The sequence below is a fragment of the Cebus imitator genome, unplaced genomic scaffold (assembly GCF_001604975.1).
Source record: "Cebus imitator isolate Cc_AM_T3 unplaced genomic scaffold, Cebus_imitator-1.0 Scaffold54, whole genome shotgun sequence".
NCBI lineage: Eukaryota > Metazoa > Chordata > Mammalia > Primates > Cebidae > Cebus > Cebus imitator.
This window is the reverse complement of record NW_016107369.1, coordinates 4,412,627-4,428,805: the sequence shown is the minus strand read 5'-3', so window position 1 is coordinate 4,428,805 and position 16,179 is coordinate 4,412,627. Positions and strand designations below refer to the sequence as shown.

Here is a 16,179-nt window from a genome sequence, read left to right as displayed (position 1 = left end):
ATCTTTCCTGCTTTTTTTTTTTTTTTTTTTTTTTTTTTTGCCCACAGAGATGGGTTGTTGCCATGTTGCCCAGGCTGGTCTGAATTCCTGGGCTCAAGTGATAGTCTTGCCTCAGCCGCATCTTTCTTCGTAACAATATTTGTGACAAATAGTTCTATATTCTTTATGTTTGAAATCCCTTCATTCAATCTTGGTTTAAATGTGACCTATACAATGATTTCCCTCTACCTATGAAACCATATCCCATATGCAATGGAGTTATCTGATATAATGGAACATTCAGAAGAACTGGTGTCATCAGCAAGTTCAGGCGTATTTTTTTCTTTCTAAAATAGAGATAATCACCCTTCTCTTAGGGTCACAAGGACATTTGTGAGTGATATCATTATTATTTATTTGTAGAGCTTCAAAAATGTGCTGAAGCTTATCCTAGGAGTGAATTAGACCTGGTTACTACTTATAGGGTTCATATTAAATAGAAATTGACCTGCAAGGCATACCGTCAGTGAACAAGTACTTCAGCCCTTAACATGTTCTTAACCCTGGTCTGGATCTAAGACAAAGCATGAGAATCGGTGATAAAGCAGAGGCTGCTAAAGAATCTGGACCTGTACAGTTTTCATATCTGTAGCATTGGCTTAATTTGTGAAAGATAGTTTTCATCTTTGTGTCTTTCAATCATGCTTTCAAAGCAACTTTAAAAAAGGAAACTTTTAACTTCTACTTGAAAAATAATGAGTTCATTAATTTTTTTAAAACTGAAGGCTAAGTGTTGATGTTTTCAGTATTAAAATAATGGAAGAAAGTGGTTTAATACTACATTATTATTAACTTTCATGGTCAATGTGCTGTTTTTTTACATTGAATAGTGAAAGTACAGATACTCTTGAACTTATAGTGGGGTTACATTCCAATAAACCCATTGTAAATTGAGGATAATAAAAGTTGAACATTTAATACACCTAACTTACTGAATACCATAGCTTAGCCTAGCTATTAAATGTGCTCAGAAAGCTTACAGTAGCCTACCATTAGGCAGTCATCTGGCCACACAGTACACAGTAGAGTATTCGTTGTTTTTGTTTTGTTTTGTTTTGGCATGGAGTCTTGATCTGTCGCTTAGGCTAGAGTGCAGTGGTGCGATCTTGGCTCACTGCAACCTCCACCTCCTGGGTTCAAGCGATTCTCCCGTCTCAGCCTCCTAAGTAATTAGGATTATAGGCAGCCGCCATCATGCCCAGCTAATTTTTTTGTATTTTTGTAGAGACAGGGTTTCACCATGTTGGCGAAGCGGGTCCCGAACTCCTGACCTCAGGTGATCCACCTTGGCCTCTTAAAGTGCTGGGATTACAGGCGTGAGCCATTGCACCCGGCTGAGTATTGGTTGTTTGCCGTCATGATGCATGGCTGACCAGGAGCTGAGGCTCGCTGCTGTTCTCCAGCATCACAAGAGAGTATCATACCGAATATTTTGAGCCTGTGAAAAGATCAAAATTCAAAATTCTTGGTATAGTTTTCACTGAATACATACCACTTTCACACCATCATAAAGTTGAAAAATCATACATTGAACCATTGTTAAGTCAGGGACCATCTGTAATTATATACTGGGAGGGGATGACTATATGTATGATAGTTAAAAGTGAAAAATCCAATCATGGGTCAGACGTCAAGATAGAGATGGAATTTATTCTTCCAAATAGATTGGAACAGGTTTCATGTAGTAGAAATGAATGACCGAGAGGGGAAGGCTTTAGTTGATCAATAACCATTTATTGACATCCTACTGTGTGCTCTAGCACTATGCTTGACTACAAGATAGGATATAAATAGAGTGGAAGGCGGCTGTCCCCTAAGAAAATTACATTCTTTGAGTGAAAAGCAAGTAACAAATCAGTATGTTTGGTGAGAAAAAGGTATGTATTATGTATATTTAATGCTTCTGTTGGCATAAAGAAAATTAGAGGAGGTTAAACTATAAAATATTAACAACGTAGAAAATCCTAGTTATTCAAAGATAATTGGATTCGAAAATGGCAAGTAAAGTGAATTCATTTAACACAGAAACCAAAAGTTATTGTAAAACATAAAACATTTGTTTGGGACCCAAAAGGGAAAAACAAAGCTCAAAGTGATAAGGATAAGCAGATTTTATATTTGATGGAATTGTTATAAATGAAATAATAGGCAAGTTTTAGAATGAATAAAGAATAAAGTATAGACTGGATTTCTTTGCTACAATTTTTGTGGGAAAATTGTATGACAACATTATAGACCACCTTTTATTTTTATTTTTTTAGCCCCACCCAAATCTCATCTCAAATACCTTTTATTTCATTTTTTGACATGTTGAAAAAATGTTTTAGAGATTTATCAGTTTTTGTAGGGACTGCTCTTCAACCTTTGGTATTCAGGCCATTCTCTTTTGTTGTTTCTACTGTACAGTACTGTTTGATTGTTAACTGGTAACACTTCTGTCAGATTCTCAGCTGCCAGTAATAAGTTCCAATGTTCTCCAGCATCACTTTCTTAAAATACTACATCCTTACAATTGTAGTAGAAACATATGCTTTTGTTAATCATATAGGTATACAGGGCAGTTAATTAATGAATATTTTAGTGTTATGTTAACTTTTGGTTTTCCTTATGTAACCTAAATATTCATCAGTGAATATGTTAGCGTTAGAACTTTTGGTTTTCTTTATGCAACCTTTTAACCATAAAAAAAAATTATATAATACTAAGATAATGACACTCCTGTAGTTTTTTTTCTGAGTGGTGAGATTTCTTTCATTGATTTTAATTAATTAGTTATTACTTACCTGTGTAGTCAGTTTTCTTTATTTGAGATATTTAAGTTCTATAAAGTCACCCCAGACACTGAATTAGCGAATACTGAACCAGTGCTCCTTGGGGAAATAAAGGGTTAGGTTCCTGTGAGTCTCTCATCACATTTTCATCAACTGATGAATACATAGCCTTGTTTATGTGTGTTTCTGTTTAAAGACACCTTATTTAGTACATATTGTTGATTTATTAACATTGTACTTAGGCCTAGCGCAGTGGCTCACGCTTATAATCCCAGCACTTTGGGCGGCCGAGGCAGGTGGATCACCTGAGGTCAGGAGTTCAAGACCAGCCTGCCATCCCAGTGAAACACCATCTTCTTATAAAACAAAAAGAAAAACAAAAAACAACATTGTACTCATGGCTAACAGCACTGTAGCACTTGCCTGAACAAAGCTGACCTAAGACAGATATTTTCTCTGTGGGGCATATGACAGCCTTCTTGCTCTTGGGACACTAGACAACACTTCAGCTCTATGCTTAGGGGTCATTTTAAATAGTGAAATCAACAAAAAAGCACAAAGTGTGGAAAATATGGTATTAAATAGACTGAAAAGGGCATTTATTTATGGTATAGAGGTGGAACAAGAAGGTAGACACCTCGTCTCAGCTGGGAATGCACACATCAGGGAACTCATGTTTTTCACTGCTCTCCACATGTTTGTGAATGACTGGGAAAGCTAGTGAGTATGGATTTTGGGTTTAGAAATGAATTTTAGGTCGGGCGTGGTGGCTCATTCCTACAATCCCAGAACTTTGGGGAGGCCAAGGCAGATCACGTGAGTCCAGGAGTTAGACCAGCCTGGGCAACATAGTGAAACCCTGTCTCTACAAAAAATACAAAAGTTAGTTCGATGGTGGCATATACCTATGGTCCCAGTTACATGGGAGGTTGAAGCAGGAGGATCGTTTGAGCACAGAAGTCGGAGGTGGCAGTGAGCTGAGATTGCACCACTGCACTCCAGCCTGGGTGACAGAGGGAGATGACCCTGTCTCAAAGAAAAAGAAAAATTTTAGCAAGTAGGCAAATTTGCAAATGCAGAATCCAAGAATAATGAGGATTGGCTGTATTTTCTAATTTTTCACTTGCTCAGGTTATTGTTGTAATTTAAAAAAAAATGAACAAATTAAGCTTTCAGAAAATTAAATTACAATATAATTTGGAAGATAAAGCTAAGGCTTTAAAAATAAATAGAAAGCGGACAGGCGCGGTGGCTCACGCCTGTAATCCTAGCACTTTGGGAGGCTGAGGTGGGTGGATCACCTGAGGTCAGGAGTTCAAGACCAGCTTGGCCAACATGGTGAAACCCCATCTTGAAAAAAAAAAATAGAAAGGCTTTTAAAACACAGTGTATTGGTTGGGTGCGGTGGCTCACATCGGTAATCCCAGCACTTTGGGAGGCCAAGGTGGGTGGAACACCTGAGGCCATGAGTTAAAGGCCAGCCTGGCCAATATAGTGAAACCCCATTTCTACTAAAAATACAAAAATTAGCTGGACGTGGTGGCAGGTGCCTATAATCCCAGCTACTTGGGAGGCTGAGGCAGGAGAATCACTTGAACTCGGGAGGCAGAGGTTGCAGTGAGCCGAGATTGCGCCATCTGACTCCATCCTAGGTGATAGAGCAAGATTCCATCTCAAATAATAATAATACAGTATATTCTCTTATATGTGTATACATGAGTATGGGTAGACTAATGCTATAATAGGTATTTAAAAGAGGGAAGAGTCTGGGCATAGTAGCTCACACTTGTAATCCCAGCACTTTGAGAGACTGAGGTGAGAGGATTGCTTGAGCCCAGGAGTTTGATACCAGCCTGGGCAACATAGTAAGACCTTGTGTCTATAAAACAAAATATTAGCTGGGTGTCATGGCGCACACCTACAAATCTAGCTGCTGAGGAGGCTGAGGTAGGAGGATTACTTGAGCCTGGGAAGTTGAGGTTTTAGTGAGCCATGTTCAGGCCACTGAACTCCATCCTGGGTGAGATAACGAGAGGCAGTCTCCAAAAAAGAAAAAAAAGAAAAAGAAGAGAGGGAGGAGAATTGGAGGAGAAAGAGAGAAGGCAGAGAAGAGAGGTGGGACTGTTTGGTTATATTCATTAATTATAAGACTCCTGTCAATAAATCTGAACAACTGAAGCCAGGTTAAAAATAAGTAGCTGTGAATACTGAAGGGATTTATCCGAAAGATGGCTCTAACCTCCAAAAGCACGTGTTTTAATAGAGCACAGAAGCATGTTGAATTAATATATATGGTTTAATTTCAATGTACAAATTTGGGGGAGAAACTGAAATTTTTCTGTAGCTGTGTTTAAGATCTTGTTAACTTACTTGCCTTTTTCAGTCCAACTTTGCCTTTTCTTACATATAGTCACATGAATGCAGACATAAAGATAGCTCCCTGTTGGCTGGGCATGGTGGCTCACACCTGTAATCCCAGAACTTTGGGAGGCCAAGGCAGGCAGATCACCTGAGGTCAGGTGTTCGAGACCAGTCTGACCAACATGGAGAAACCCTATCTCTACTAAAAATACAAAATTAGCCAGGTGTAGTAGCTCATGCCTATAATCCCAGCTACTTGGGAGGCTGAGGCAGGAGAATCGCTTCAACCCAGGAGGCAGAGGTTGCAGTGAGTTGAGATCACACCATTGCACTCCAGCCTGGGCAACAAGAGCAAAACTCTGGCTCAAAAAAACAAATAAACAAACAAAAAGATAGCTCCCTGTTAACACCAAGTTGCGGAGACACATGATTGTCAATTAAAATTCTTAAAAATTATTTCTGTTTTAGGAACAGCAGCAGTATTGGTATCGACAGCACTTGCTTAGTTTGCAGCAGAGGACAAAAGTTCATTTGCCAGGACACAAAAAGGGTCCTGTGGTAGCAAAGGATACACCAGAGCCGGTAAAAGAAGAAGCTTCAGTACCTGCCACCAGTCAAGTTCCAGAAACTCCTTCTTCTGAGGAGCCCCCATTGCCACCTCCAAATGAGGAAGTGCCACCTCCTCTCCCACCTGAGGAACCCCAGGTAACCATATAATCTGTTTAGTGTTTATTAAATTACTTAGCTTTTTTCCTGATTCATTTATGTATGCTTTTATCATAAATGGATATATATTTTTGTTTTTTTAAGTATCTATAAAATTGCATTTGTGAAATAATCAGATATCTGTTGTATCAGGTTTATTTATTTATGTTTTTGAGACAAGAGTTTTGCTCTGTTGCCCAAGCTGGAGTGCAATGGCACAATCTTGGCTTACTGCAACATCTGCCTCCCAAGTTCAGGCAAATCTCCTGCCTCAGCCTCCTGAGTAGCTGGGATAATAGGCACATACCACTATGACTGGCTAATTTTTGTATTTTTTAGTAGAGATAGGGTTTTACCATGTTGGCCAGGCTGGTTTTGAGCTCCTGACCTCAAGTGATCTGCTTGCTTCGGCCTCCCAAAGTGCTGGGATTACAGGCATGAACCACTGCACCTGGCCTGCTGTATCAGGTTTAGAAAAGGAATTTTTTTCCTGGGTTAAGTGAATGAAGAATTGGATACTCTTCTGAATTGAGTGCCTCTAAGCACTAAAAGGATATACCAGCATATGTTCATAGAGACAGTACAGGGCTTGAGCTTTTAGAGTCAAGCTGCCCAGGCTATAGTCCAGGTACTGCCACTTGTTAACCATTTCGTGCTTCATTTTACATCTCTTCAAAGTCGATATATTCGATAGTAGCTATCACATAGAGGTATTGAAGCATTAAATGTGATTATCCTTGTCACTCAGCATGACTGGCACATGAGAGGTTCTCATATTGGTCCAAAGGTCGTTGTTCTCCCAAGAGCCTCATGAAAGCCTTATCTAGCTATAATGATTATATTGTAGTTCATTGATGAAAAGTGACAAAAAAAGAAAGGGATTTCTCACAGAGTGAAAAGGTCTGTAACTTAAGATTCTCTTTTTTTTGTTTTTTGTTTTAGACAGGGTCTCACTCTGTTGCTCAGGCTGAAGTACAGTAGTGTGAACTCAGCTCACTTCAGCCTCAACCTCCTGGGCTCAAGTGATCCTCTCCCACCTCAGCCTCCCAAGTAGCTGGGACTTCCTTCTTTCCTCCCTTCCTCTCCCTCACTTTCCTTTTTTTTTTTTTTTTGAGATGGAGTCTCGTTCTGTCACCCAGGCTGGAGTACGGTGTGGTGACACGATCTTGGCTTACTGCAAACTCCACCTCCCAGGTTCAAGTGATTCTCCTGCATCAGCCTCCCAAATAGCTGAGATTACAGGTGCCCGCCACCAGGTCCAGCTAATATTTGTATTTTTAGTAGAGACAGGGTTTCACCATTTTGGCCAGGCTGGTCTGGAATTCCTGACTTCGAGTGAGCCGCCTGCCTCAGCCTCCCAAAGTTCTTGGATTACAAGTGTGAGCCATGGCGCCTGGCCTGGGTTGACTTTCTACTGGAAAAGTTGTTGTCCTGTTTAGGAATAATAAGGTTATTATTCCAGAGAAGACTGGAATTTATAAACTCCTTTTTATTAGTAGCCATAATAGTAAAGATAGAGCTTTGTGTTTTATCTAAAGATAGAATGGCTTTTCTCAATCCAAAAAGAACTAAAGATACTGTGTTTGACAATTGGATATTTCTGAGTTGTAGGGATATATATTTTTTAATGTATTTTTGGTTGCTGTTTTATGACTTACATAAAAATGTGTCCTCTTTTATCTTTAGTCCGAGGACCCAGAAGAAGATGCCAGGTTAAAGCAGTTGCAGGCTGCAGCAGCACACTGGCAGCAGCACCAGCAACATCGAGTTGGCTTCCAGTATCAGGGAATAATGCAGAAGCACACTCAGTTACAGCAGATTCTACAACAGTATCAGCAGATTATACAGCCCCCACCGCATATACAGGCAAGTGCTTCCATAGCCCACAAATAGGAAGTTACCCTAAGACATTGAAAGGATTTATTATTATTGAAAGATTTAAGTGTGAAAAACGAAAAGATGTCACCTGTTGACAATTAGTTGTTTCCCAAGGGGGGCTGCCCAAATAGTTATGTGTCACATTACCTGGGGGATTGGGGAGGGGTGGGTTATAGTAGAGTGTCCTGATCGTGTCAACCCAGGCCTGATGTTAGCCTACTATTGCTAAGGGTAAGAACCTGGGATTTTTACCATTTAGCTACATGTTAACCTGTATTTTCTTTACAAACTACTACAGTAACAGATAAGCAAAAAGGCCAAAAAACAACCATCACAAAAAACCTAAGCAAATATACCATAAAAGATAAAGTGACTTAGATACTTGCCTGTCTTATATCTTTGAAGTATAATGTGTCTGTATATCTATAATGATAGATCATTTTTCAAGCTCTTGAAATTATCCATATTAATATTAAAAACTTGACTGCCAAGATAGATATTTGCTTTAGTATGTGGTTGGTTTTTCCAACTCTATGGTAAGTTTTCTAAGCCAAAGGAAGGAAGAAGAATGATCATCACTCAAAGAACTTAACAAGCTTATTCTTAGCCTCCAAAAGTCTTTAGTGTTCTAATTTCCTAAAGCATCAAATGCCCTTGATTCATTAATATTTCAGCCTATGATTAATTCTTTTATATGAATGTTTTGAAATAGTTTTTATCCCTTTATTTGTAGACCATGTCTGTAGATGTGCAGCTGCGGCATTATGAGATGCAGCAGCAACAGTTTCAACATCTTTACCAAGAATGGGAGCGAGAGTTTCAGCTATGGGAGGAACAACTCCATTCCTATCCTCATAAAGATCAGCTTCAGGAGTATGAGAAGCAGTGGAAAACATGGCAGGGACATATGAAAGCCACTCAGAGTTATCTCCAGGAGAAAATCAATTCATTTCAGAACATGAAGAACCAGTATATGGGGAACATGTCAATGCCACCTCCTTTTGTTCCATATTCTCAGATGCCTCCACCTCTACCTACAATGCCCCCTCCTGTGTTGCCTCCATCATTGCCACCACCAGTGATGCCCCCTGCCCTCCCTGCTACAGTGCCACCACCTGGCATGCCCCCTCCTGTTATGCCACCTTCTCTACCAACCTCTGTCCCCCCACCAGGGATGCCTCCCTCTCTCTCTTCTGCAGGGCCACCACCAGTTCTCCCCCCACCTTCCCTCTCTTCTGCAGGGCCACCACCAGTTCTTCCCCCACCATCTCTTTCTTCAACAGCACCTCCACCTGTCATGCCCCTTCCACCATTGTCTTCAGCCACACCTCCTCCAGGAATACCTCCTCCTGGAGTTCCGCAAGGGATACCTCCTCAGTTAACAGTAGCCCCAGTTCCACCAGCCTCCAGTTCACAGAGCTCACAAGTTCCAGAGAAACCTAGACCAGCACTGCTTCCTACTCCTGTGTCTTTTGGTTCTGCCCCACCCACAACTTACCATCCTCCATTGCAATCATCTGTTGGTCCATCAGAACAAGTGAATTCAAAAGCTCCTTTGAGCAAGTCTACTCTGCCATACAGTTCGTTCTCATCTGATCAAGGACTTGGGGAGTCTTCAGCTGCCCCATCTCAGCCAGTCACTGCAGTGAAGGACATGCCAGTGAGGTCAGGTGGCCTGCTTCCAGATCCTCCTAGAAGTAGTTACTTGGAAAGTCCAAGAGGCCCAAGGTAGGCCTGCCTTTTTTTTCCTCTCTCTCTTTTTTTTTGGTTTGGCTATTTTGTTGACTTAGGTTGTATAGTTCTTGATGACATTAAAAACTTCATTTATACAATTTTTATGCTGTCTTTGTACTTATATTGTCTGCTTGTTAGACATCACGTATGTAATCTAGGAAAGGTAACATTTCCCCCATTTCTTTGATGTCTCTGCTTTTGTCCTATATGTAGAGATTACAGTCCAGAATGAATGTAGTATTGTGGAATAATGCTTATCATTTTGTATTGACTTAGCTTCAAAAATAATATTTATTAAACTTATCTTTTTTGCTTTTTCATTTATTTGACAAATAATTGAATCAGCAATTACTATTTGTTAGATGATTTGTTAATTGTTAGAGATAAAGATGAATAAGCCAATATTCTTCTGGCTTGAGGCAATGAAATTTAGAGTAAGGTAAATAGGACTTTTATCCATTCAGCAAATATTTAAGTTCCTGCTCTGTGCTTAGAGCAGTGAATATAACAGAACTCATAAAATTCTTGCCCCCATGGAGCTTAACATCCTTTATATTTTCTCCAGTTAAGGAGATAGTTGTGTTTTGTCTGAACCACATATTTAGAAAGAAAAAAAAATAATGGTGTGTAAGCTTTTTCTTTTTACCTTTTAAAAACTTACTTTTTCCAAGTTTGTAAAAACAGACTTTTCTCCCCTAGTTGACCTAAGTGATAACTTTTCTATGGAAATTATTATTATTTTTTGAGACAGGGTCTTGCTTTTTCACTCAGACTGGTGTGCACTGACGCAATTATGGTTCAGTGCAGCCCCAGCCTCCTGGGCTCAAGCAATCCTCTCATCTCAGCCTCCTGGGTAGCTGGGACCAGAGGTGCACACCACCGCATCTGGCCAATTTTTAAAAAATGCTTCGTAGAGATAGGGATCTTCCTGTGTTGACCATGCAGGTCTTGAACCTCTGAGCTCAAGCGATTTTTCTGCCTTAGCCTGTCTGCCTGCCTTGATCTCCCAAAGTATTGGGATTGCAGGCGTGAGCCACCACACTCAGCCAGAAAAATACTTTAATCAGTTTTTTTCCCAATTGGGAATTGTACTAGAAATGCATACTCCTTATACAAAATTCAAACATTACTGAAAAGTGTAGAAAAAAAAGTGAAAGTCACCTAATTCCACCATCTGGAAAGAATTATTTTAAAAATATATGCTATAAAAATGGGATCATACTGAGTAGATTATTTGTGACTTAATTTTCCACCAATCTGTGTATTGCTTAGATTTCCATCTCATTATCAATGGATCTATATCATCATTTTTTTCAATCTCATTTTAGCATTTGAAAACAAAATATATCTTTTATTCCCCAAGCTTATAGTTCTGAAAGTAGTATGGCACCAAACTCCATCCAATATCAAAGTTAAGAGAAAGGGGCAATTAGCATGAATTCTGCTGTGTACCAAGAAGCCTTGCTAGAGACTTAATACACATTATTATCTCATGGGAGTCTTCATAACACCCTGTGAAGTAGGCAGATTATTCTGTATTTACCGTTAACAAACTAGCACTGAGAGGACTGGGTAACTCAGTCAGGATCATGTAACTGAGTAAGTAGAACCCCAGTCCAGGTACAGTAGAGTCCTGAGGGTCCCCAAAGCAAAAGCACTTTTAAGCACTGTTTACTGCCATGATTCAAGCCCACACTGTCAGTGCTTAAAGATACGTTTGTAGATTTGATTTATTTGGCATGTGTGTCATCTTGATTTGAATTTGTACTTATCTCCTGGCATGAGCATTGCCTTTTAGATCTGGTGACTAATTTGCTATCAGAGAAGTACATTCTTAACACCTTATGAAACATACATTTTCTGCTCTCATGATTTCTGTCATGTTAATATTTTCTCTCTTTGCCTACTAAATCTTGGCTGTGTGAATTTAGGACCTATTTTAAGTTTTTTCTTCAGAAGAAAGTAACTTCCAAAGTTAATAATCCAATGCTTGGAGGATATCAGCAATTATCTAATATTATATTCCTCTACGGCAGTGCACATTTGTGTTGCATTTCAGTTTGTCACAATGGGTCTTGTACATATCATCTTTTTTATTCCTCTTAGTGATCTCAGGAGGTAAATAAATACATAAGAAAAGCTGAGATTCAGAGAGGTTGTAAATAAATTGCCTCATATAACATAGCTAGTAAATGGTTGAGATGGGATTAGAATCCAAGGACTTCTGATCCACTTTAAGTCCATTGTACTTTTTGTGATGAGCAGTGGTATGCTTAACATTGGCACTTGTGATAAGGAACACTGTCATATAAGGTATTGATTCTAGAAAGTTTGCTTTTTACATTGAACCCAAATGTGATTCTTTAACTGTTATCTGTTGATTTCTAGATTTGCCTCTGGAGCAACACAGAATGAATTATCCTATCCCTCTTCTACAGCGTGTCACTATAGTTATTTAAAAACTGTTACCCTTATGTCTTCCTCACCTTGCCTTACCCAGTCTGCTCTGCCAGTCACAACTCAGATTCTTTTCGTCTTAACATTGGTTCTAACTTCCTCCTGCTGTACTGCTCACTGTCCTTTGAAGGGCCTTTGGTTTGTTAGTCTCCTTCAGAACGAACACTTACTTCAGATGCAGAGGACCATAGGCCTAGTACCAACTTCATTATAAATAGTGTGCTTATATTATATAGCTTGACAAATTGCTTTTTTGTTTTTTTCAGCACTCTCACAATGTTGACTCTTGTTGAGCTTAACATCAATTTAGCTTCTCAGATCTTTTCACATTAACTTTTAAGCCAAATCTCTCTTATCCTGAATTTGTGTGGTTGGTTTTTTGTTTTTGCTTTTCTTGTTTCTTTTTCTAAGACTTTAGATTTATCTTTAGATTTTTTTTTCTAGTTAAGTTTGTGCCATCATTTCAGTCTGCTGAAATCTTGGTGGATGATTTTATTGTTTTAGGTATGTGATATCTTTCTTCAGCATTTTCATCTTCAGCTTTGATAAGGATGGCTTTTTAATCCTTGGATTGGATCCTGCTCGCATTGTCCACCTTGTTTTGAAAACCTTTCCCCAGACTAGCTTATGTCATTGCCACTTCAGTCACCCCTCTGCTTCTTTCGCTCACTTAGCCCTTAAATAGTTTGGGAGTGTTACCCAGACATAGTTCTTTTTCTCCTGTGTAACTAGGTTAAAAAAATCAGTGGGAAGCTGGTTAGTGAGTGAACAGGACAGATAAGAATAATCTATACTGTTAAAGCCACCTGTAAACTTCCTTTATTCCTAATTCAGATTTTGCTATCAATATATAACTGGTGTGGTAAGCCACTTTTAAAAAAAAATAATAAAGCTGGTTAGAAAAACAAGAATTTAGAACACAGCTAAACAACTTTACCAGTGACATGCTATTAAAATAAAGTACTGTAAATGGCTTTGAGTTTTTGCAAAATCCAGATTTAGGCTTCTTTTTTATAACAAGAGTTCTAAAAAGTCACGTGACAAAACTGCATTACATGTAAATAGCATGTCACATTGTTGAGCATCTAGGGGAGCTGTTTTGACACTATGTGTATCATTGGGTTCACTCAGTCTTCCAGAAGACTGCTGTTGCTCCGGTGAACTATCATATCAATGGATGTTCGTTTTCCAGAACATTTTATTTTTCGTAAATAATAAAACTTACCTACTGAAAGATAACAGAGAAGTGCACAATTTTAAGTGTACAGCTTAGTGAATTTTCACAAAATAAAGACACACATGATATCACTACTAGATCAAGAAATAGGAATTACTAGTGCCCAAGAAATTCCCCTCGTTCCCCTCAGTTATTTTCTATTACCCCAAAGATAACTGCTGTACTGAGCCATAGATTAGTTTTGCCTATTTTTGAACTTTCTATGAGTGAAATAATACTGTATGTACTCGTGAATCGGGCATCTTTCACTTGACATTGTGTTATTGTGAGAGTCATCCATGTTGTGTGTAGTAGTAGTTTGTTTATTCTCGTTCCTGTACAATTGTTGATTGCATGAATATACTACAATCTGTTTATCCATTTTAATATTAATGGTCATTGAAGTTTTTTGGTTGTTATGAAAAGTGCTGCTATGTGTCTTTTGACACTGTATGTGTCCCGTTAGATGCATGTGTGTTTGTGAGTGTTTAATTTTGTTTGGATATCTACTAAGGATTGGAATTTCCTGAATATAGAGCATATACATGTTCTGTGCTAATGAATATTGTTAAAAATTTTTTCAAAGTGGTTGTTTCAGCTTATACTCTGACCAGCAATGTTTGTGTTGTTGCATCCTTATCAACACTTGGTATTGTTAAACTTTTAAGGTTTAGCAATCCTAGTGGATGTATAGTGGTATCATGATAATGGATTTAATTTACATTTCCCGGATGACTAACAAGGTTTCACTTCTTTTCATTTGATTATTGTTAATTTGGATTTCCTGTCTTATGAAATGCTGATTCAAGTCTTTTTTCCATTTTTTTGACTGGTTTTTATGTCTTACTGATTTTGTAGGAGTTCTTTATTCTACAGTTCTTTATCCATTGTGTGTATTACAGATTTCTCACTGCAGCGCTTTTATTTTAATGAGCATATGAAAGTAAACGCTACAGGCTGGGCGCAGTGGCCCATGCCTATAATCCCAGCACTTTGGGAAGCCGACATAGGCAGATCACTTGAGGTTATGAGTTGGAGACCAGCCTGGCCAACATGGTGAAACTTTGTCTCTACTAAAAATACAAAAATTTGTCAGGCATGGTGGTGCATACTTGTAATCCCAGCTACTCGGGAAGCTGAGGCATGAGAATCACTTGATCCCAGAGGTAGAGGAGGCACTGCACTCCAGCCTGGGGGACAGAGCAACAGAGTGAGACTCTGTCTCCAAAAAAAAGAGAAAGCAAACACTGCAATATGACAGTTTGATTTCAATATTCCAGAAAAGTAGTCTTTACCATTTACCATTTAGGTCCAATGTACCCTTTTTATTTTAAAGTTTAAAGTAATTTTACAAATAATTTACAGAAGTTAAAAATAACGGGACCAGGCATGGTGGCTCACATCTGTAATCCCAGCACTTTGGGAGGCGTAGGTGAGTGGATTACTTGAGGTTAGGAGTTTGAGACTAGCCTGGCAAACATAGCAAAACCCTGTCTCTACTAAAAATACAAAAATTAGCTGAGAATGGTTACGTACACCTGGAGTCCCAACTACTTGGCAGGCTGAGGCAGGAGGATTGCTTGAACCTGGGAGGCAGAGGTTATAGAACTGTGCCACTGCACTCCAGCCTGGGTGACGGAGTGAGACTTTGTCTCAAAAATAAAAATAAAATAAAGGGATAGTGAAAAAATGTTAAAGATGAAATCTTAAAAGATGAAATAATTCTGTCACATATCCTTTTAAAGCAAACTGACATGGTCCAGGTTCTTGCCACGAAATATATGGTAAGGTCCTTCCTATTTAATAACTAAGTGGATGACTGTACCACAATTATTTTCTGTCCTTAGAAGTATATTGTCAGCTGTGCATGGTGGCCAACCTCTATAATTCCAGCTGTTTGGGAAGCTGAGGCAGGAGGATTGCTTGAACTTAGGAGTTTGAGATCAGCTTGGGTAATATAGTTAGACCCTGTCTCTACAAAAAGTAAAAAATTAGCCGGACTTGGTGGCATGCATCTGTGGTCCCAGTTATGTGTGAGGTTCAGGTGGCATGTGAGGTTGAGGTGGAAGGATTGCTTGAGCCCAGGAGGTCAAGGCTGTGGTAAGCTGTGATGATGCCACTGTATTCCACTCTAGGCAACAGAGTGAAATCCTGTCTCAAAAAAAAAAAAAAAAAAAAAAAAAAAAAACCACAACCCAAGGCTATAAATAATATTATTCTGCTTTTTCTTCTGTCTTTTATTTCTTTAACCTTTTATTTTTAAATCAATAATCCATATGGAACTGATTTTTTGATTAATGTATGGTGTGAGGTAGGGGATCAGTGTTTATATTTTCCAAATAACTATCCAGTTGACCCCAACACCATTTACTGAAGTCATCCCTACTACCTAATAGTGACTTCATCATAAATCCATTGTTTAAATGTGTTTGTTTCTGAACTCTCCATTTTCATGGTCTATTTGTCTGTCTTTGCATTAGTGTCATATTTTTTCAGTTACTGTAGCTTTTGTAACGAATTTATTTTTTGTGTCATATTTTTTCAGTTACTGTAGCTTTTGTAACAATAAATTTATCTATTCATGTAGGCGTTCAGTTCTGTGCTTCTAAATAAGGGATTGGCAGACTTTCTTTTTTTTTTTTTTTCTTGAGACAGATTCTGACTCTGTCACCCAGCCTGGAGTGCAGTGGCACGATCTCAGCTCATTGCAACCACTGCCTTCTGAGTTCAAGCAATTCTCCTGTTTCAGCCTCCCAAGTAGCTGGGATTACAGGCATGTGCTACCATGCCCGGCTAATTTTTATATTTTTAGTAGAAATGGGGTTTCACCATGTTGGCCAGGCTGGTCCTGAACTCCTGACCTCAGGTGATCTGTCTGCCTTGGCCTCTCAAAGTGTACCACTCCTGGCCTGGCACACTTTCTGTAAAGGCCAGATGGTACATATTTGTAGGTTTTGTGGGTCACATTTGGTCTCTGTTGAATATTTTTCTTTCTTCCTTCCTTTTCTCTGTTTGTTT

At 38.9% G+C, this 16,179-nt stretch overlaps 1 protein-coding gene across 2 annotated transcripts in view; it reads left to right on the top strand.

Annotated features, from left to right (window-relative positions):
• The window catches only part of YLPM1 (YLP motif containing 1), a 71,667-nt gene that overhangs the window by 7,692 nt on the left and 47,796 nt on the right, over window positions 1-16,179 (top strand). For both annotated transcript variants that reach the window (XM_017528650.2, XM_017528651.2), the window contains exons 2-4: window positions 5,640-5,876; window positions 7,563-7,742; window positions 8,488-9,482. In XM_017528650.2, the coding sequence (XP_017384139.1) occupies window positions 5,640-5,876; window positions 7,563-7,742; window positions 8,488-9,482 (1,412 nt within the window). The remainder of the gene's footprint in view (window positions 1-5,639; window positions 5,877-7,562; window positions 7,743-8,487; window positions 9,483-16,179) is intronic.